Here is a 23,756-nt window from a genome sequence, read left to right on the forward strand (position 1 = left end):
AAATTCACCCCCCCCCCCCCCCCCCCCCATTCTTCATGCTGCAGTCACCGCAAACACAATTCATGGACCTGCATTCGGAAATAGATGTCAGTTCAAGTTGTAACTCCGAGTACTCCGCAGCAATACTTAAGAAGTTTCCTCACTTACTTGGACTGCTACTTTTTTCTTTTTTGATGACTTCAAATCTAAATTTAGCAATACCAAAATGACTCCTGAATCTCGCATATATAGATCTTTTCAAAATATCTTCCCTAATTTTAGCATTGAGGACTACAATTGACTTGAAACAGAAATACCTCTAAAAGAAGATGTTTTGTGGCGTTTTTTCAAAAAAATATTGGTAATGGTAATGGTTTAATTTCTTTTGAACATGCATCAGATTACAATTGAATGCATCACATAATCAGTTCACAGTTCCACATGTCCAAAAAAAGGAGTAGGAAGAAGCAAAGCTTATTAAATCCTACCCCTCCATCTGGTACTTTTACAATCAGTAACTGTTACATTTGTTCACTTCCTGTTTTCCTAATATAGTTTAAGGTTTTATTTTTGTACCATAGTAAGTGTCAATATAGTGATATGTATAGCACATCATGACTGGTTCAAGACTCTTCATCCTTGTATTTATGTAGAAAGATAATAAGATAAATTCCCGTATGGATTTACTCTTTAATTTTACACTTAGCGGTCTTGTCGATCACCGTGAGAATGGAAGTGCATTTTGTCCATTTAGCAAACATCACCTGCTTGTATTGTTTTTTGAATTGGCTCATCGTTGTGCATTGTTTGAGGGTCTTACTCAATCCATTCATATTCATTCATAAATCATGCTGTTTCATGGTTGAATATGGCCTATTGTTTGGTCCAGATATATTTTAGTTTTCTACCTAAATTAAGCATTTTAAAGGATACAAATTGGTAAATGAATTAAAATATAAGGCATTCAGAAGGTGCATTCAAATACATGATGCTTTGTAGTTGTTTGTCTGAACAACAGGCTTTCATTGGAGGTTTGAATTATTATTATTAATTATAAACGGGCACAAGAATAATAACATAATAATCAACGTACTAACTCCGGTTTCCTCCCACATTCCAAAAACATGCTAGGTTAATTGGCGACTCCAAATTGTCCATAGGTATGAATGTGAGTGTGAATGGTTGTTTGTCTATATGTGCCCTGTGATTGGCTGGCGACCAGCGACAGCTGGGATAGGCTCAAGCACCCCCGTGACCCTTGTGAGGAAAAGCGGTAGAAAATGAATGAATGAATGAATCAATGTACTAATACTCTTGCGGGCGTAATCCACACCGAGCTAAAACTCAAATCCCCTGACATCACTTCCTGTACACATTTACTGTAACAAGTCTTATTTATGTCTTATTTTCTATGATTATGTCTACCATATTGGGTATTGCGAGTATAAAGGTGACCATAGGGGTGCTATTTTATGTCTAGAGGTTTCTAATAATGTTAAAAAACTATATGTAGAAGGCCATAAGGAGGTCTTCTATGCTGAAACTAAAAGATCTTTTCATACATTAATAAGGAATCCTGCTTTGCAGAAATTCACTTATCATGGTGGGGTTTGAAACCAATTCCACGGGATTATTGCACCTGTAAGGATACCAACCTAAGAAGGCCCAAGGCCATTCTTCTCAGACAATAATTAGACAAGGACTCTGGTGACTGAGGCAAAGAAATGAAGAACAAATTGTGTACTGTGATACAAACACAGTGGGACAGTGGGATTGGGGCGAGGGATGAGAAAAACAATGTGGATAAGAATATACATATCAAAATAATAGCTTAATAAGGCTGTGATTATTTTGCAAACACATTTTCTGAAGAAAAACCAAATGAAGACTTGAAGTCCTGACCTGAATCCTATTGAGATGCTGTGGCATGCCCTTAAAAAGGTACTTCATGCTGGAAAAGCCTCCAATGTGGCTGAATGACAACAATTCTGCAAAGATGAGTGGGCAAAAATTCCTCCGCAGCGCTGTAAGAGACTCATTGCAAGTTATCACAAACGCTAGATTGCAGTTGTTGCTGCTAAGGGTGACCCAACCAAGGGGGAAATCACTTTTTTCACACAGGGCCATGTATATTTTTTCTTCCCTAATAATAAAAAAAGTTTCATTTAAAAACTGTATTTTTTGTTCAGTTGTGTTAATTTTTAAATTAAATTTAAATTAGTTTGATCATCTGAAACATTTAAGATGGACAAACACCAGCAAGTCAATTTTTGAATGGCTGAAGAGAAATCTAATGAGAACTTTGGTGTGTCCTAGTGAAAGTCCTGACCTGAATCCTATTGAGATGCTGTGGTATGACCTTTTTTTTTAAATTAAATTTATAATTAAATTCATAATTAAATTCATAATTACTTTAATATTAATTTATAATAAATTAAAATTAATTATAATTTTTGGAGAAAAAAAATAAATTTTCATCCTTGAAAACACTATAATGTGATAGAATTACAACAATTCAGCAAAGATGACTTCCGCTATTAAGCGATGATACTGTAGTACTGCTTTCTTTGGCGTTTGACTTTTAGCACTTCCAACTCTAAAGTAACTTACTTATAGCTTTTGACCCTGAAAAAGGTACCACAGAGTTCGTATTATCGACTATATTATACCCCGAGGGACAGAAATGGATTCCTACAGTAATCCCTTTTTGAAACTACCTCGGGGCTAATATTGCTCTGCTACCTTGCCGACCTCTATGATAGACAATTTACTAAGCCCTACATGTTGTGGCTGCCAGTCATGCAGTAGCATATGATTACGTTGTCTACTTGCTCCTTTGGATTTCACTTTTCCTCTCTTCACTGTGTTGGTTTCATCGCAATTGATTGCTCACAATGCATGTAATGATATGTCATATTGTGGATGGAGTACATTCCTCTGCTTGCCATATGTGCCCGCTGATGGAATAGCTGTCGGCTACAACCACGGGCGAGATCTATGATGCCCATCTGTCCGTCAGAGGCGGATACTGAGGCTGTCCACTTGCTATGATGATTGGCTGTAATGGCACACTCCACATTGTCCCGGTTCCCCAATTATTTCTCTGCTGAGCAGCGTCTCTCGTGGCGGTGATTGCCTCCCAGAAGGAGGGGAGAGGGAGAGGGAGAGGGAGAGGGAGAGGGAGAGGGAGATGCACGGAGCAAGCAGCAAGCGGCACTGTGGGACTAGAAGACATTAAGTGATTTCACTCACTGACATTTGTATCCAAGGGGCCTCATAATGAGTGAGACTTGGGTGGTTGCAGCGTTAGCACGCTACAATATGTACACATATGCCAAAAAAAAAAAAAAAAAAACAGCACAGACAGCAGAACGAGGCTTGTATCCCATGGAGTGTCACTACAGTGAACTCCAATAAAGGTTTGTTCAATAACTCCACAGCTATACTGAAACCTGCGGTTATTGTTTCTGTGCTACATGACATGCATGCCAGATGACTACCGCGTCCTCGCTTTACTTATCTAAAAGAGTATTTTTAATAATAATATATGTATCTCTGCAGATCACAATACATGTACACTTAGCAACCCTGAGCGGATGCAACACATGCAACAACAACCATGTGTCTGACCACTCATGTTTTTTAATGTAATGCAGACATCATCCATTTTTCAGGGGTTTTTTTTCAGTTTTTATCCTTTATGAAGGATGAAGACGGAGCTGAGCTGTAAGGTGATGTTCACAATACCAGTCCATTTACGTTCCTACCCTCAGCGGTGTTTATGAGCTACAGGTAGTGACCGAAAGGAGAAGATCGCAGTTACAAGCCGCTGAAATGGGTTGCCTATGTAGAGTGACTGCACTGTCTCTTAAAAATAAGGTGTCATACGCAAGGGAGTAGATCCACATCCAACTGGCAGGTCCCTATTCCCTCAGGGAAGACCCAGGACATGTTGAGGGACTATAACCACGTTTACATGAGGAGTTTTTCTCTTAAGTAATGGAATCTTTCCGAAGGACCTTTCCGAAAGCAATAGTATACATGGAAAGGAATATTCCAATCGTGTGTCTATATCCGCCGCTATAATCCATGTAAACGTGCTTATATCGCTCAACTGGCCTGGGAACCTCGGGATCCAGGATGCCAGGATAACCAGGATGTCTATTTATCGAAAGTGCAAAAAAAAAAAACAGGGCGTTTAGTGGAAACAGGCCATAATTGGGGAGAGGCTTTCATTTCAGAAATTGTAATTCATTATTCATTGATTCATTATAACACCTTATTTTACATTCCAAAAACATGCTAGGTTACTCCAAATTTTCCATAGGTATGAATGTGAGTGTGAATGGTTGTTTGTCTATATGTGCCCTGTGATTGGCTGGCCACCAGTCCAGGGTGTACCCCGACTCTCGCCCGAAGACAGCTGGGATAGGCTCCAGCACCCCCACGACCCTTGTGACGATAAGCGGTAGAAAATGAATGAATGAACTTTTTTGTCTTAATATTTTGACTTTATGGCTTTTACTGTTGTTAAATTCCATTTTTAGACTGTACCACCGGCCAATCTTCTCCATGTAAATACACTCTGCACAGTACACAGGAAGTGAGAAAGCATTGGCCATTGTAGCATGCACCGGTTTACGCATGGTTCAGTTCCAAATGGGACAATTGTAAATAGTTCCTTCTTAAAATTGTCAAATTTTCATGTAAAACAACAATTTTTTCAGGTTTTTTCAAACATTTTGCCTCAATATGTATGGCTAAATTTGTGTCAAAGTGAAAGTTATGCTTGAAAAGTATCTTTTCACAAAAAGCGGTTCTGTTGAAAACTGATATTTTCCTGAAGCTTACCTATCTTCTACTACTGATTACTAAAAAAAAGGTAAAAACAAACTTTTCTTTCTGATGAAATTTGAGTCTAATGTTTCCTTTGGTAGGTTCTATGGGTCTATAGTGCCTTGAAAAATCAGTCAAAATCATCAAAAATTGCCAGAGGGACAGCTTTTGAAAAATGTTTGAATGAGTTAATTGCATGCATTCTTGTCTAAAAGAGCCCTGAGACGGCTACTTTAATGGAAAAGATGACTTTTTAATATCTGCATTCTTCACTTATGTCCATGTATCCATGGACACATGGTCAAAACACTACAATGTTATAACGAGCTATATTTATGTGCTTTGCCAATACTGTAAAGTATAGTTAGACTAGAGGTACTCTACGCTCTTCACATTTGGCCTTGCTGTAGTTCCAGCGAGCCTTGGAGGTAAGTGCTCAAAGATGCTTATCGAAGAAGTAAATGGGGTGCAGCTGCCTGTGCAGTACTTGTCTTTAATTGGGTTTTTGTTAACGGTGCTTGTGTTCATCATTTTTTCCTACCGCCATAAATGCCAAACCTGGATTCTTCAGTAAATAGGTCTTTTTTCCAGTGATCTCATTTCGGCCCACAACAATTGGTTGGCCTTGTTTGCCTTCCAGTGACGTCTTTTCAAGACATTAGCATCCTCTGGGTTTTCTTTTGATGATGCTTTTACTAATTGGACTCGTGCTCTTTATCTTGTTTGAAGTGGCTTTTATATCTTCAGGCGAACAAACGGTGATCTCGTGATCATCACAGGGTAGGTCTATTTGGACTGACTGATACAGAAGATCAATTTTCTACAAAGCCTCCCCGAGTGGTCTGCACCAGGCCATTAAAAATAGCTTCAGTCTAAGCAGGAGAGAAGACACACTATCAATTTGACTTTGTTTAGCTCCGATGCCACATTTCCTACAATCGCAGTGGTACTTAGTAATCAACGTTCAGCTGGAAACTCTTAAGCTTTTGATGCTGAATGATGACTGCATGCTAATTTACCTGGGTGTCCTCAATCCGTGCTTGACTTGAAGAGATAAAACCCCAAGAAAATCAATCATTTTGTTCAAAGGAGTTTAAAGGATTCCAAACCTTTAATTTATTGATTGAATGATGCATTAGAAACAGTACAGATTCTTTTAACGGCTTACAGGTAATTCACTTATTTAGCATTAGTTTTGCTTGACGTAATGCAGGTTTTTCATTCTATTCACCCCCCCCCCCCCCCCCCATGTTACTTTAAAGCCACAAATCAAAAGAAATAACCATACACGCGTGAATTAAATATTTACTCTATATCAAAGAGCTCAATTAAAAGATGACTTATGACCCACATGAAATTTGTTCAGTGATGACACACAGAGTGACAGTCGCAAAAGACACTCTCCTTATTAAAGGCCATGACATTGAGTCTGCGTCTGTTGCATATTAATATTATTTTTACACTTTGAGATTCTATCTAATAGCTCGGTTCATTGTTGGTCTAATTGCCTCTCATCCAGGCTTTCACAATACACACACTTGCTATCCATGGCACACACTCCCACTTTACACAAAAACTACCAGGAGACACATAACAGTTACTTTACTTTTACTTTTACTTTTACAGAGGGTCATGGTGTTTGCTTTATAGAGTTTTAAAAATTTTAAAACATTTTTTTTCAGCAAATTCAGCATTTTGATGCATAAAAAATTGAATTGCGACTGTAGTATTCTGTATTGGTTACGAGGTGTCAGTAATTGGTGATCACCAAAAAAACAGACTTTGTTTGCAAGTTTACATTATCTTGCAACAATGTATTTATACGTTTTTTTTTAACCCGACTGCTCGCCCGAGCCTTTTACGTTTTTTTGTGCAAGAGGCACAAAGAAGAGAGTTTCATGCAGTTTTACGCCAAAAAATCAAACCCAGGGTGGCAGAAGTAGATTTTATAAGAACTCAGCCTGCATTTCTCCCATTGAAATTGATGCTTCAAAGGCATCTCACTGCGTTATGTAAAGGATGGTTACGTATTGAAGGGAAAGGGTTGTTTGTCTATATGTGCCCTGTGATTGGCTGGCGACCAGTCCAGGGTATACCCCGCCTCTCGAACGAAGACAGCTGGGATAGGCTCCAGCATACCCGCGACCCTCGTGAAGATGAACGGTATAGAAAATGAATGAATGATTGATTGAAAGATGAGAGTCTAAACTATATCTTTATAGCCTAAGAACACAACATTATGCGCGCCTTGAAAACCAAACAAAATCATCTAAAATAGATTTTGAAAAATGACTAGGATTGAATGAGTTAATAAATCATGTTGTTTCACGTTTGAATATATTTTTAGTTTAAAACAAATGCATATTCAAGCAAATATTACACATTATTTGACCTAAATTCATCATTTTGACATACACATACAAAATGCTTTTATATACTAAAATACATATGCAAGGAATTCAGAAGACGCATTCAAATTGTGAATGTAGTTCTCCATACTGGTCACTAGATGTCAGTAATTGTTTGGTGAGACCAAAAAAACAAATGATCGCCCTAAAAAACAGGCTTTTATTGCAGTTTTAAATGATCTCACAACAGGGACAATAACATCATAACCATAATAATAACAACATAATCATCATGATGATAATAATCATAAAAATAACACGGGCTACTGTTGGGGTCATCACTTCCTGTCCTCCGACACACATATATTTATATCCTAAATGGCTTATGTTCTGTGATTATATCTACTATATTGGCTAATATGTGTGTGTTATTTCATGTTTAGAGGGCTCCAATAATGTTAACCGTATTTAGAAGATTGTACACAGTTATTGTTATTGCCGAAATTCGATTAACCGTAAGGGATTACTGTGTTTTTTTTCCTCATATGGACTTCATTGATGATTACAGCACTAAGACTGGATGCATTACTCTTGATTTTTCATGCAATTTGAAAACCTTTGAAATCGTGTTCTCACTGACTACTTCCCCAATAGCAGTGCGGTCCAAATAACTTGGATGAATGCCCAAAAAGAAGCAGCCGCCTTTGAGAGTCCAGTCCTTTTGACGATTGCATTTCTCTCCACAAATGTAAACAGTGTAAATCCAGTGATCCAGTGGTCCACATTAAAGTTAAACAGAACCTTTAAAGTTGGAACAAACAATTCCTGCAGATTACCAATCTTGTGTTGATGACTTAAGAGCTGTCTGTGTGTATACGATCAGTGCTTAAACAGAGTGTTACTACATCCTCTGAAGCTTTATTTAGACAATATTTCACTGCAGGAAGTCATATATTGCTGCATTGTGGCCGGAAAAATCAATTACTAAAGGAAGAAAGAGCAATATACATAAAAGTGCACAACAGTAAAATAGCATCCACACAGATTTAATTATGCAATTTGTTCTAGTGCTACTTTTATACACGCAGAACACAAAGAAAGAATTGAGACATGAGAAATGTTTGTTTGCATCCACTTCCCAATGCTGCTTTTTGCTGTCAGCAGATGTAAGAAGCAAGAATTTATGAGCCCTGTTACTTATAAGGAGGCAGAGATTGTCATAGATTGCATCCATTACTGCCGCCCTCCCTTGCTCATCCACTGTCAGTTTGGGGTAAATTAAAGTTTTTATTACTTTGCAGGGTGGATTCAGCTCATTAGGTTTGATCAGCAGGAAATGTGCTTTTTGTTCTCGTACGTTAGTCTTACTTATTATTACTTTTGTTTCATCTGATTTGGACCTTCTGTTCAGTTTTGTGAGATATAATAACACATTATTTTTTTTTTTTACTTCTAATGAACATTGCTTGAAATCAGAAGTGCCAGGGCTATAAAGTTGTCATATCCTGTGAAAAATGTCATAATTTGAGTCTCTTACAGCGCTGTGGAGGAATTTTGGCCCACTCATCTTTGCAGAATTGTTGTCATTCCGCCACATTGGAGGCTTTTCCAGCATGAAGTACCTTTTTAAGGTCATGCCACAGCATCTCAATAGGATTCAGGTCAGGACTTTGACTAGGCCACTCCAAAGTCTTCATTTGGTTTTTCTTCAGCCATTCAGAGGTGGACTTGCTGGTGTGTTTTGGATCATTGTCCTGCTGAAGAACCCAAGTTGGTTTCAGCTTGAGGTCACCAACAGATGGGTGGACATTCTGCTTCAGGATTTTTGGGCAGACAGTCACCCAAGTCCTGAAGCAGCAAAACAGCCTCAGACCATCACACTACCACCACCATATTTTACTGTTGACATGATGTTATTTTTCGATCCTTTTATGCCAGATGTAATGGGATGCACAACTTCCAGAAAGTTCCAGAAAGGTGGACATTCTCCTTCAGGACTTTTTGGTAGACAGCAGAATTCAGGTCCTGAAGAAGCAAAACAGCCCCAGACCATCACACTACCACCATCATGTTTTACTGTTGGTGTGTCAGGGTGGGCTGGCACTTCTGGTCATGGGCGGGCTTCTTTCCTGTTGGCGCAGGCAGCTCTGCGCCCATTGGTGTGCCCCCCCACCCCTCAGTGCTCCTTAACCTTGTGGGGTGTGGTCTCTCGTTGGTCTTGGGGACTGGTTGTGCTCACTGATTAATTCACTGTGTTATTAAATTGTTGGTTTTATTACAGTGAGAGTGACAGTTATTGTCAATCTGCTCTCTAATATAATTAATACTTTCATTCCAACTGTTCCTACTAATAAGTATGAATTTTTCGATACAGTATTATCACTGTGGCTGTTGATATTATTTTGTTATTTCCATTGTGGTGGCCGTAGTAGTCATTTGCTAATGTAGTCCTGCTATTTGGTTCTGTTGCTTAGTTATTGTTGTGGCATTTGTTGCTGGTGTTGTTGTCTCTGTCTGTATTGCCCCGCATTTTGTCCCTTTGTCTTCTTTTTTTTTTCCTCTTTTCTCTATCCCCTCCTGCTCCGTTCCGGCCAAATTTGCATATCATTAAACATCAAATAAAGTCAAATATAATATATGGAACAGAAGAAGAGTACCTTGCACTTTTCCCTGCTTAGCACGTAAGGGCATTTAGATCAACAATCCTATCTTCCCTAGTGAAAAGAATGCAAAATACATACAAATGACAAATTAATGGATAAATTAACATTCAACATCACTTTGGCCTCAATAGGCCACCATTTAGACCTTTTTCCTTAATTTTGCATTTGATTTTGTCATCGATAAGCCGGGAGAGGCTCCAGCATACCCATGTGACCCCAGTGATTATACGTGGCGTAGAAAATATGGATGGATTTTGTCTTTATTTTTTTAAAACAAGGGCTATCTTATATGCAGTGTTGTCTTATATCAGGGTGAACATTTTCAGAGAAGACGTGTACCAACTATCTACAAATCTCATGGAAAATTGTAGTCCAATTTGTGCTAATGAACAAACCAGCATGATTTGTTCCCATTGAATTAGAAACATGATGTGTGGCTGGGGAGTATAGAAGCGCCAATGTAACAGCACACCCTAACGCTGTATCCTCAGTAAGATTGCATATTGACCTCATCTAGTGGCTGGGAAGTGACAAATGCCGCTAAAGGCTGCATCCAAGTCATGAAATGTGTGTCTGTGTGTGTGTGTCCAGGGAGTTCGGTCGATGGAAGGTCAACAGCCTGGCGGTGGACAAACGAGACAGTCTCGGTGGCAGTGGCGGTCTGGCTTTGCCCCTCGACCCGGAATTCATGCACAGCATCCGCCAGCTGGGGAGGCGTCCGACCTTGCAGACGATTACTGAAAGTCTGATAAAAAAATATGGCACCCACCTCCTCCTCTCCGCCACTCTGGGAGGTACAGTAACACACACACAAAGTATATATATATGCAACACCACTTATTACTGTGTCCTTTTAATCTCGTAACAAAGAATATAACCATCCCTGCAGATCGCTGTTGTTGTTTTGGCTCAGAAATCATCAAATCTGATTAAACATATACAACAATTAGTACACTTGGGGGTAAAACATTTTTTGTTGACATTCATCATTGTTATTTTCTCTTACTGAAGCTTTTTCATAAAGTGCACTTCATAAATTGTGTGTATTTTGGAAATATATATGCCGCAAACAAATTACAGAGAATTGATGCAAATGCCAGCTGAGTCGAATTGCTATTGGAAACGTGCTGTAAGCAGCAATCCAACACGACTGTATAAAGGTTCATTTGTTATCTCATGCAATGCAATAGCTGGCCCAGAATCTATAGTAAAGATAATAACTGACCATTTCTCTGATGTCTAACATCTGTGTCCAAATATTTATACCATATTTATACTGAATGCTATATTGAATCTCTTGAGCATTTTCACTCGCCAAATTGTGACTTAAAAACATGGACGAATGCAAAAATATGAACTTTTTCATTTAGCTATATCACAAAACAATGCAAATTTGCATTAAACTATATTATTGTCAAAAAAATGTCACCAAATAATAATAATGCAATATGTCATTTAGTATGTAATCTTTGTAGAACTGGTGTTTCCACAGACAATCCATACTGTCTGTGAAACATTTGCAGCATTTCTTGAAATGCTGGCTTTTTAAACAGCATTTTTTTTTTTTTTTGCAATGGCTTTCTGTGAATGCACACTATTTTGCAGTTTCAGTGAGGGTTGACTTTCTGGACGAAGGCTCTGCCTTTCGATATGTAGGAGTTTTTTTATTCCCAGATGGGAAAACTGACATAAGTGGATATATTTGAGGTGGGCGAGTTAGTTTTGTTTCCTATTACTACTTTTAAATAAATTTGGCATACTAGTTTGTTTGTGTTGATGGGCTCGCCTTGCTCATTATTTATGTTCTTTTGTACTTCTACTACCTAACCTTGAAAGCCCCATCCTGACAGCCCCTTGGTGAATATGATATCTTTTCAATGACAATGTTGAATGCGAATGTGAAACATCGGGTTCCAACTGTACTAAGTCCAGAGTCTTGCATGATCCAAATTTTACAAGAACTACCTAACTTTTGCCTCCATAAGTCATACATCATTTATTGGTTTACTTTGTTAGTTTGTTACTTTGTTACACATCAGCTTACTGACTGCATTTTCGGTAAAGGCATATTTTTAAATACAGTTGCTGTCTAGTTTTCTCTTTTTTTAAGAGTTTGTAGCATCACTGTTTGCTCACATACGAGCCGCCTTCTGGTACTACTGCGTCATTGTGACGCATACGCCTACTGTTGCCCCCTGCTGTATTGAAATACATTAACAGCTACATATTTAGACCTTCTTACATTCATTAGTGAATTTGACTGCCAGGATTGAGAATTGTACTGTAAATTCAAGCTCAGAAACTGGAATTTCACATAAAACAGAAAGCAATGAGACATTTAACATTCATATCCAAATAAAAGACCACAAATGTAAAAAAAAATTGAATACAAAATTGAATTTTTCTCTTTGTGAGTTAACATGAAAAAGGTCTCAGATGCCTTGAACTTAACCGCCTTACCGTTATTTGCACAACAAAAGCAATTTAAAATTGTTTGGGTGTTCCCATATAACACACAGTAATTTTATGTGAACTTGGGATGGGCAGAGACGCACACATCAACAGAGAACGATGCAGGCGGTATGTACATAATCATTATTTATCATCAAAATTGTGATTGTTTTTTAGATTGACTGTTTCAATGGAGTTGCATCAATTCGGAAGGTACCATTAAAATCTGTGTTGCATTGCATTTGATTTGAGGTACCAGAGGTAGCTACCAAAGAAATGTGGGACAGTATACTAATGATAAATAATGAAATGATCTTGATTAATGATGATGAATGCATAATCTGTTTCTAATCTGTGAATTTTCCTCCATTCATCCAAACCGTCAGTTCCTCCACAGCACTTAATTACTACTTCTCAATCTAATATGCAGGGATGCTAATGAAAGGTGATTAGCGTTGCTCTGTCAGAGCTAATGAAGCTCCCACTCGCTGTGTGTGACCGTCCCCAGGGGAGGAGTCCTTAACCATTTTTGTGGACAAAAGGAAGCTCGGTCAGGAATCTTCGGCTGTGAGTGCCGAGGGTGGAAAAAGCAAAAACACGACCGAACCGATTACACTGGAGGCGCTCCACCAGCTGGCAGCCTCCTACTTCACCGACAGAGAGAGCACCCTACGCAGGCTCCACCACCTCCAGATCGCCTCGACTGCCATACGGGTGTGTAGACACATGGAAAAAGACGGGAAGTCTGGTGGGAGGTTAGATATCTTATCCGCGCTGCCTGAAGGCAACTGGGCTAGTGTCCAGCCTAAAAGCTACATGTATGAATCCAACTCTACTTTGTTCCAACTTATGAATGCAGAAAAAATCTTTACACCCACTGACATCGAACAAAGAAATCCTATGATAATAAAGTCATAGAATTCTGAGAATAATGTAGTAATTATGAGCGTAAAATTCCATTGCTTTGAGAATAAGTTGTTTTTTTAGTAGGGCTGTCAAAAATGGCGCATAAACAGCAGTAACTAACTTATTTCATTAATTGTTGCCATAATTAACACATACACAATATGGCAAGCCACGCCTCTCTGTTATGACATAACTCTGTTATGTGGCACAGTGTGGCGTCCCCATAGAGTCACAGAGAGTATGACGCTTTTTTCAACGCAATTACACAATTCGAACCCCACATACAGTGGTGCAAAATTTTTGTCAAACTTAAATGTTTCAGATCATCAAACAAATTTCAATATTAGTCAATGACAACACAACTGAATGCACTTTTTAAATGAAACTTTTTATTATTAAGGGAAAATATAACTTAACTGAGATTGAGCACTATCAGTTTGCAAAAGGCCATTAAGTCATTTATACAGCCTTGGGACTCCAGTGAACCACAGTGAGAGTCATTATCCACAAATGCCAAAAACACAGAACAGTGCTGAACCTTCCCTGAACAGTGGCCGGCCAATCAAACTTACCCCGAGAGCGCAGTGATGACTCATCCAAGAGGTCATAAAAGACCCCACAAGAACTGCAGGTCTCACTTGCCTCAGTTAAGGTCAGTGTTTGTGACTCAACCATAAGAATGACACTGGGTTGGATGGCAGAGTTCCAAGATGAAAACCACTGCTGAACAAGAAGAACATTGTCTCAATTTTGCCAGAAAACATCTTAATGATCCCCAAGATCTTTGGGAAAGTTGAAGTTTTTGGAAGGTCCCATCACATCTGGTGTAAAAGTAACGTCATTTTTCAGAAAAAGAACATAATACCAACAGTAAAATATGGTGGTAGTAGTGTGGTGGTCTGAGACCGTTTTGCTGCTTCAGGACTTGGAAGACTTGCTGTGATGAATGGAACCAAAAAATCCTGAAGGAGACTATGCCACCATCTGTTGGTGACCTCAAGCTGAAACCAACTTGGGTTCTTCAGCAGGACAATGATCCAAAACACACCAGCAAGTCCACCTCTGAATGGTAGAAGAAAAACCAAATGAAGACTTGAAGTCTTGACCTGAATCCTATTGAGATGCTGTGGCATGACCTTAAAAAGGTACTTCATGCTGGAAAAGCCTCCAATGTGGCTGAATGACAACAATTCTGCAAAGATAAGTGGGCCAATATTCCTCCACAGCGCTGTAAGAGACTCATTGCAAGTTATCACAAACGCTTGATTGCAGTTGTTGCTGCTAAGGGTGGCCCAACCAGTTATTAGGTTTAGTGGGCAATCACTTTCTCACACAGGGCCATGTATTTTTTTTCTTCCTTAATAATAAAAAGTTTCATTTTAAAATGCATATTTTGTTAAGTTGTGTTAATTAGCAATCTCATGACTCAAACAGGAACTAAAATGGTAGGAAGCCCAGAAAAACATAACTCAAAGTCAGAACGAGACCAACATACAGCAAAATAAATGAATGTGAATGTTACTATATGGTCACAGCATTTATATAAAACAGTAATACGTGTTTTTATGCCTCACATAAGGATTATAGATGATGGGCAATGTTTTCTTTCAGGCCTAAATATTCCTCACAGCCTTATTAAACATATTTAAAGTATAAAATGCAGAGGTACTCACCACTAATGAATGATAATGAAAGACAATAGAACATATGGAATTGCAGTCACGGTATAGCCAGCACACAACTATACTGCGCCCAAAGGACCGGCGAACAAACATTACCAGTGAAAGACATACAAGTTAATTCATTCATTTTCTACCACTTATCCTCACGAGGGTTGTGTGCGTGCTGGAGCCTATCCCAGCTGTCTTTGGGCAAGGCCCAGGGTACACCCTGGACTGACAAATACAAATTATGGAACAAAAAGTAAATTAATTCATTCATTCATTTCTACCACTTATTTTCATGAGGGCAGTGGCTGTGCTGGAGCCTATCCCAGCTGTCTTTGGGCAAGAGGCTGGGTACACCCTGGACTGACAAATACAAGTTGTGGAACAAAAAGTTCATTCATTCATTCATTTTCTACCACTTATTTTCATGAGGGTTGCGGGGGTGCAGGAGCCTATCCCAGCTGTCTTTGGGCAAGAGGCGGGGTACACCCTGGACTGACAAATACAAATTATGGAACAAAAAGTTCATTCATTTATTCATTCATTTTGTACCACTTATTTTCATGAGGGTTGCGGGGCGTGCTGGAGCCTATCCCAGCTGTCTTTGGGCAAGAGGCAGGGTACACCCTGGACTGACAAATACAAGTTGTGGAACAAAAAGTTCATTCATTCATTCATTCATTCATTCATTCATTCATTCATTTTCTACCACTTATTTTCATGAGGGTTGCGGGGGTGCAGGAGCCTATCCCAGCTGTCTTTGGGCGAGAGGCGGGGTACACCCTGGACTGACAAATACAAATTATGGAACAAAAAGTTCATTCATTCATTTATTCATTCATTCATTCATTCATTTCTACCACTTATTTTCATGAGGGCAGTGGCTGTGCTGGAGCCTATCCCAGCTGTCTTTGGGCAAGAGGCTGGGTACACCCTGGACTGACAAATACAAGTTGTGGAACAAAAAGTTCATTCATTCATTCATTTTCTACCACTTATTTTCATGAGGGTTGCGGGGCGTGCTGGAGCCTATCCCAGCTGTCTTTGGGCAAGAGGCGGAGTACACTCTGGACTGACAAATACAAATTATGGAACAAAAAGTTCATTCATTTATTCATTCATTTTGTACCACTTATTTTCATGAGGGTTGCGGGGCGTGCTGGAGCCTATCCCAGCTGTCTTTGGGCAAGAGGCGGGGTACACTCTGGACTGACAAATACAAATTATGGAACAAAAAGTTCATTCATTTATTCATTCATTTTGTACCACTTATTTTCATGAGGGTTGCGGGGCGTGCTGGAGCCTATCCCAGCTGTCTTTGGGCAAGAGGCGGGGTACACCCTGGACTGACAAATACAAGTTGTGGAACAAAAAGTTCATTCATTCATTCATTCATTCATTTTCTACCACTTATTTTCATGAGGGTTGCGGGGGTGCAGGAGCCTATCCCAGCTGTCTTTGGGCGAGAGGCGGGGTACACCCTGGACTGACAAATACAAATTATGGAACAAAAAGTTCATTCATTTATTCATTAATTTTCTACCACTTATTTTCATTGGGGTTGTGGGCGTGCTGGAGCCTATCCCAGCTGTCTTCAGGCGAGAGACAGGGTACACCTTGGACTGGTGGCCAACCAATCACAGGGCACAAATAGACAAACAACCATTCACACTCACATTCATACCTATGGACAATTTGGAGTCGCCAATTAACCTAGCATGTTTTTGGAATGTGGGAGGAAACCGGAGTACCCGGAGAAAACCCACGCATGCACGGGGAGAACATGCAAACTCCACACAGAGATGACCGAGGGTGGAATTGAACTCTGGTCTCCTTGCCGGGAGGCCTGCTCGCTAACCAGTCGGAAAAAATCAGAAAACGGAACAAAAAGTTATTGATTAAAATCAGCAAACTTGCAGTGCATGAATGCCGAATCGTCCAGACATGTATAATGGCTAAAAGAAAAAGCGTTTTTATGAAATCAAGACTTGATCCTAATAATTAGAAATGCATACATATGGGCTTGCCACCAGTCAAGGAAAGCTTGAAAGGAGTAGACAAGAGCAGCAGTTTTGCGACCTCACAATGAAACACTAATCATCCGTTTAACATCTGAAGTAGCTATTAAAGTATGCATACATCAGCCCCAGGGTAAAAACGTACATGCCAAAGTGAGTCGCTGCTGATGAAGACAAGTACCCCCGCCCCCACCCACAAACATGTTCTTATGATTATGCATCAGCCGTGATAGATTAGAGATTCCGTCCCATTAATTTCCAGCCATGCTGACTTCATGCTGGAAAAGCCTCCAATGTGGCTGAATGACAACAATTCTGCAAAGATAAGTGGGCCAATATTCCTCCACAGCGCTGTAAGAGACTCATTGCAAGTTATCACAAACGCTTGATTGCAGTTGTTGCTGCTAAGGGTGGCCCAACCAGTTATTAGGTTTAGTGGGCAATCACTTTCTCACACAGGGCCATGTATTTTTTTTCTTCCTTAATAATAAAAAGTTTCATTTTAAAATGCATATTTTGTTAAGTTGTGTTAATTAGCAATCTCATGACTCAAACAGGAACTAAAATGGTAGGAAGCCCAGAAAAACATAACTCAAAGTCAGAACGAGACCAACATACAGCAAAATAAATGAATGTGAATGTTACTATATGGTCACAGCATTTATATAAAACAGTAATACGTGTTTTTATGCCTCACATAAGGATTATAGATGATGGGCAATGTTTTCTTTCAGGCCTAAATATTCCTCACAGCCTTATTAAACATATTTAAAGTATAAAATGCAGAGGTACTCACCACTAATGAATGATAATGAAAGACAATAGAACATATGGAATTGCAGTCACGGTATAGCCAGCACACAACTATACTGCGCCCAAAGGACCGGCGAACAAACATTACCAGTGAAAGACATACAAGTTAATTCATTCATTTTCTACCACTTATCCTCACGAGGGTTGTGTGCGTGCTGGAGCCTATCCCAGCTGTCTTTGGGCAAGGCCCAGGGTACACCCTGGACTGACAAATACAAATTATGGAACAAAACGTAAATTAATTCATTCATTCATTTTCTACCACTTATTTTCATGAGGGTAGTGGGTGTGCTGGAGCCTATCCCAACTGTCTTTGGGCAAGAGGCAGGGTACACCCTGGACTGACAAATACAAGTTGTGGAACAAAAAGTTCATTTATTCATTCATTTTCTACCACTTATTTTCATGAGGTTTGCGGGGGTGCAGGAGCCTATCCCAGCTGTCTTTGGGCGAGAGGCGGGGTACACCCTGGACTGACAAATACAAATTATGGAACAAAAAGTGAATTCATTCATTTATTCATTCATTCATTTCTACCACTTATTTTCATGAGGGCAGTGGCTGTGCTGGAGCCTATCCCAGCTGTCTTTGGGCAAGAGGCTGGGTACACCCTGGACTGACAAATACAAGTTGTGGAACAAAAAGTTCATTCATTCATTCATTTTCTACCACTTATTTTCATGAGGGTTGCGGGGGTGCAGGAGCCTATCCCAGCTGTCTTTGGGCAAGAGGCGGGGTACACCCTGGACTGACAAATACAAATTATGGAACAAAAAGTTCATTCATTTATTCATTCATTTTGTACCACTTATTTTCATGAGGGTTGCGGGGCGTGCTGGAGCCTATCCCAGCTGTCTTTGGGCAAGAGGCAGGGTACACCCTGGACTGACAAATACAAGTTGTGGAACAAAAAGTTCATTCATTCATTCATTCATTCATTCATTTTCTACCACTTATTTTCATGAGGGTTGCGGGGGTGCAGGAGCCTATCCCAGCTGTCTTTGGGCGAGAGGCGGGGTACACCCTGGACTGACAAATACAAATTATGGAACAAAAAGTTCATTCATTCATTTATTCATTCATTCATTCATTCATTCATTTCTACCACTTATTTTCATGAGGGCAGTGGCTGTGCTGGAGCCTATCCCAGCTGTCTTTGGGCAAGAGGCTGGGTACACCCTGGACTGACAAATACAAGTTGTGGAACAAAAAGTTCATTCATTCATTCATTTTCTACCACTTATTTTCATGAGGGTTGCGGGGCGTGCTGGAGCCTATCCCAGCTGTCTTTGGGCAAGAGGCGGGGTACACTCTGGACTGACAAATACAAATTATGGAACAAAAAGTTCATTCATTTATTCATTCATTTTGTACCACTTATTTTCATGAGGGTTGCGGGGCGTGCTGGAGCCTATCCCAGCTGTCTTTGGGCAAGAGGCGGGGTACACTCTGGACTGACAAATACAAATTATGGAACAAAAAGTTCATTCATTTATTCATTCATTTTGTACCACTTATTTTCATGAGGGTTGCGGGGCGTGCTGGAGCCTATCCCAGCTGTCTTTGGGCAAGAGGCGGGGTACACCCTGGACTGACAAATACAAGTTGTGGAACAAAAAGTTCATTCATTCATTCATTCATTCATTTTCTACCACTTATTTTCATGAGGGTTGCGGGGGTGCAGGAGCCTATCCCAGCTGTCTTTGGGCGAGAGGCGGGGTACACCCTGGACTGACAAATACAAATTATGGAACAAAAAGTTCATTCATTTATTCATTAATTTTCTACCACTTATTTTCATTGGGGTTGTGGGCGTGCTGGAGCCTATCCCAGCTGTCTTCAGGCGAGAGACAGGGTACACCTTGGACTGGTGGCCAACCAATCACAGGGCACAAATAGACAAACAACCATTCACACTCACATTCATACCTATGGACAATTTGGAGTCGCCAATTAACCTAGCATGTTTTTGGAATGTGGGAGGAAACCGGAGTACCCGGAGAAAACCCACGCATGCACGGGGAGAACATGCAAACTCCACACAGAGATGACCGAGGGTGGAATTGAACTCTGGTCTCCTTGCCGGGAGGCCTGCTCGCTAACCAGTCGGAAAAAATCAGAAAACGGAACAAAAAGTTATTGATTAAAATCAGCAAACTTGCAGTGCATGAATGCCGAATCGTCCAGACATGTATAATGGCTAAAAGAAAAAGCGTTTTTATGAAATCAAGACTTGATCCTAATAATTAGAAATGCATACATATGGGCTTGCCACCAGTCAAGGAAAGCTTGAAAGGAGTAGACAAGAGCAGCAGTTTTGCGACCTCACAATGAAACACTAATCATCCGTTTAACATCTGAAGTAGCTATTAAAGTATGCATACATCAGCCCCAGGGTAAAAACGTACATGCCAAAGTGAGTCGCTGCTGATGAAGACAAGTACCCCCGCCCCCACCCACAAACATGTTCTTATGATTATGCATCAGCCGTGATAGATTAGAGATTCCGTCCCATTAATTTCCAGCCATGCTGACTTCCTTTCGTTTGCAGCAGATTGAAGATCAGAGGAGGAAGTAGAAAGGAGGGGCACAATCTCTTTTTATGAGGGATGTAAAAAAAAAAAAAAAAAAAAAAAAAACAGCTCATGCTATGGATATTCTTTCATTAGAACCACACACACACACAGCGTCAGGGAGGGATGTGGAACATAAACCTGTGACGGTGTTTTGGTGTTTTCAAAATGCAACACTGGGATCAATTACTGGCGGAATGAAGTTAGCGGCGAATCAGCCTGACGTTAGGTGGTCAGAGCAGAGTTGATTTCCTCCCTCTAATGGCTCCGTCTAAAGAGGCGAAGTCTACAAATTGAAGACCTTTTCAGGGATTGCTTCACAGTGACTCACTGCATATAAAAGTGATTTGAGGTAGAAAATGCCTTTCATGGGTCTCTTTAGGTCATTTTGACACACAAGCAAAGCAAATCATCATTTGGATGTCAAAGTGTTTAATAACATCTCCTGACTAAACGGGTCTGTGTGCGTGTCCTCATGCTCTGCACTGTTTATGTGTTTGCATTCACGGATACAACCAGGTTGTAGTTCTAGTACAATACCATCATGGTGATGTAAAGCTATGCAGTTCACTCATTAGTTGAACAAAAGATTCATTAGCATTGTAACATTTAAAGCTGCATAGCAGAAATAGATCAACATGCTGACATTAGCTAATCATATTGCTGCGCCTGCAAGATTATGCCGAGAAATATCCTCACAGTATCCTCAGAGACAATTGATTGACTCTCCTCTATTGTTGTTATTTTCACAGGGAAGTATATACCACAACAAGTACACACCGTTTATTCCTAGTGTATATTTGATGGGAGCCAATCATGAGCTATGAAAAAACTCACAACATCGCTTGTCAACCCATTGGAAATTGCAGGAAGTCATTCCTCAATAAAACAGTCTAACCTACATTTTCAACTTACAAACAACATTAAACTCATCACACCGCAACTAACACTCAAACATTATAATATATATATATATATATATATATATATATATATATATATATATATATATATATATATATATATATATATATATATATATATATATATATATATATATATATATGTATATATAGGCGGCACGGTGGTCTAGGGGTTAGCGCACAGACCTCACAGCTAGGAGACCAGGGTTCAATCCCACCCTTGGGCATCTCTGTGTGGAGTTTGCATGTTCTCCCCGTGCATGCGTGGGTTTTCTCCGGGTACTCCGGTTTCCTCCCACATTCCAAAAACATGCTAGGTTAATTGGCGACTCCAAATTGTCCATAGGTATGAATGTGAGTGTGAATGGTTGTTTGTCTATATGTGCCCTGTGATTGGCTGGCGACCAGTCTAGGGTGTACCCCGCCTTACGCCCGAAGACAGCTGGGATAGGCTCCAGCACCCCCCGCGACCCTCGTGAGGAAAAGCGGTAGAAAATGAATGAATGAATGAATATATATATATACAAACATGTATCAATATGAGTTTAATGTGGGGGGTGAGGGGCAACATTTTAAAGTGTTTTTTAGATGTCTCAAGTTTAGCCATAAATTAGCTGCACGGCAGGGTCCCGAATTTAAGGGAAAAGTCTTATCTACGGTAATTCACAGTAATTCATTCCTTTCTCTATTACATTCTTTTCAAAAATACATTATTTATTGAATGAATGTTTTGTGGTTGAATATGTCCGATTGGTAGTAAATAAATATGAATATGAATATTTACAATTTTTTTGTCTAAATGAAGCATTTCAAGCATAAAAATGGCTACATTAATTAAAATACAATTATAAGGCATTCAAAATATGCATTAAATAAATGTAGTATTAGTGAGGCACAAGGATCAGACTTGATTATCGAAACAACAGACTTTTAATGCAATTGAATTATATCGTAATAACCACAATGATCTCTAATTAACTAATTCCTTTTGCGACAGTTAATCTACGTTAAGCTGAACCCCAAAGTCACTTCCTGTCTGCTGAGATGCCCTCAGGAGCACATTTATAGTACCACATATGTCTTAAATGGCTTATTTAGTCTTATTTTGTATACTGTATTTGGTATTGTGAGTGTAACGGTGACTATAGGGGTGTTATTTTATGTCTGGAGGGCTCCAGTAATGTTAATACCATATTCAGAAGCCTTTAAACTGATTTTCTCTGCTCTACCGACAAAGTATTTGCTTTATAAATAAGGTCTGGAAGCAATTAACGTCAACAAAGGGATTATTGTATCCGGCTCTTCAAAATGACCTTGAAAAGACACAATGACAGGTCAAAAATCTTTTTTGCAGGTAACTGAAACCAGAACTGGGCCACTCGGTTGCAGCAACTACGACAATCTGGACACCGTCAGCTCTGTTCTGGTTCACAGTCCAGAGAATAAGGTTCAACTCCAAGGTAAGGAAATATCATTTTTCTGTGATTTTTTTTTTTTTTAATAGACTAGTCACAGTCAAATTTTACTGCCCGCTAAGCTTTTTAATCCGGCCTACCAAAAATGTTCAAATTATTATTTTTTTTTCCAAAAGAGAGAGTCCGTGCCTTCTAGTGACATATGGGTCATCACGGTAACCATAGAGACTATGTCAGAGTAGCTCCAGGAAGACGAGGCTTTGATAGAAATCATTGTGAGTGAGCGTCTGTGTACCGAGCAGCTTGACCCCATGCGACGGAGCAAGCGTTCTACGACACAGTCCTGCAGAAAATTGGTATTTTATAGCTGTTTTTTTTTTTTTTACTGTGTATTTTTCTGTTTTCCCCATGTCGCTTTTTCGCTGTGCTTTTACTTGATTGCAAAACACGTCAAGCAAAACATGAGGAAGTCGTCTGGGAATTAATCAAGGGAGGAACGTTCACCTACTCTTGATATTCAGTTGTAAACCCTGCATGCTTTATTCATGTACACTCTAGGTGTCTGATTCAGTAAAAACATGTCACGTTCAATTCCGTTTCGTTAGGTGGCCTGTCATTAGAACATTTTATTGTGCAGAAATGCAAAGCAACCTCCGGGTGTTTAAGTGCTCCTGAAAAAAAATGGGCTTACAGCTAAAATAAAACAAATTATTCCAAGTGGACTGACAAATATATGCATGAAATTATATACAAATAGAGTCCGGCGCCCTGCTAATTATTTTCACCAAATAAAAGCCCCTTCATATAGCATTGAGTGCTGTAATACCAAAGAAAAAAACATCATGGATAATAATATTACATCATAACACAGTAACGCCTGTGATGCTGTACAATTATGATTGGTATTATGTATTTCTTTCACACTACTGTACATAAAAATTATGTTTTGTGCTGCTAATATTCGACATAGTATCCATAACAGAACCAAAACAGCAGCACCCATGGAGGCACGGAAAACAGATTGAGTGGTTAAAAACAATTTTAGCAATGTAGTTTTACATATTTACCATTCCAATCAACATTCCAATGCACTGCGGTGTTGTGTGCATTGAAATTTTTTGCATTCATTGGGGCACTACAATCTGCAATGACGTCAGCTTCCCT

General features: G+C 39.6%; 1 protein-coding gene across 3 annotated transcripts in view; it reads left to right on the top strand.

Annotated features, from left to right (window-relative positions):
• Positions 1 to 23,756, top strand: part of LOC131126083 (BMP/retinoic acid-inducible neural-specific protein 3-like) — a 36,718-nt gene that overhangs the window by 1,278 nt on the left and 11,684 nt on the right. For all 3 annotated transcript variants that reach the window (XM_058068262.1, XM_058068263.1, XM_058068264.1), the window contains 3 exons: positions 10,418 to 10,620; positions 12,786 to 12,991; positions 22,532 to 22,637. In XM_058068262.1, the coding sequence (XP_057924245.1) occupies positions 10,418 to 10,620; positions 12,786 to 12,991; positions 22,532 to 22,637 (515 nt within the window). The remainder of the gene's footprint in view (positions 1 to 10,417; positions 10,621 to 12,785; positions 12,992 to 22,531; positions 22,638 to 23,756) is intronic.

The sequence above is a fragment of the Doryrhamphus excisus genome, chromosome 3, assembly GCF_030265055.1.
Source record: "Doryrhamphus excisus isolate RoL2022-K1 chromosome 3, RoL_Dexc_1.0, whole genome shotgun sequence".
Lineage (NCBI taxonomy): Eukaryota > Metazoa > Chordata > Actinopteri > Syngnathiformes > Syngnathidae > Doryrhamphus > Doryrhamphus excisus.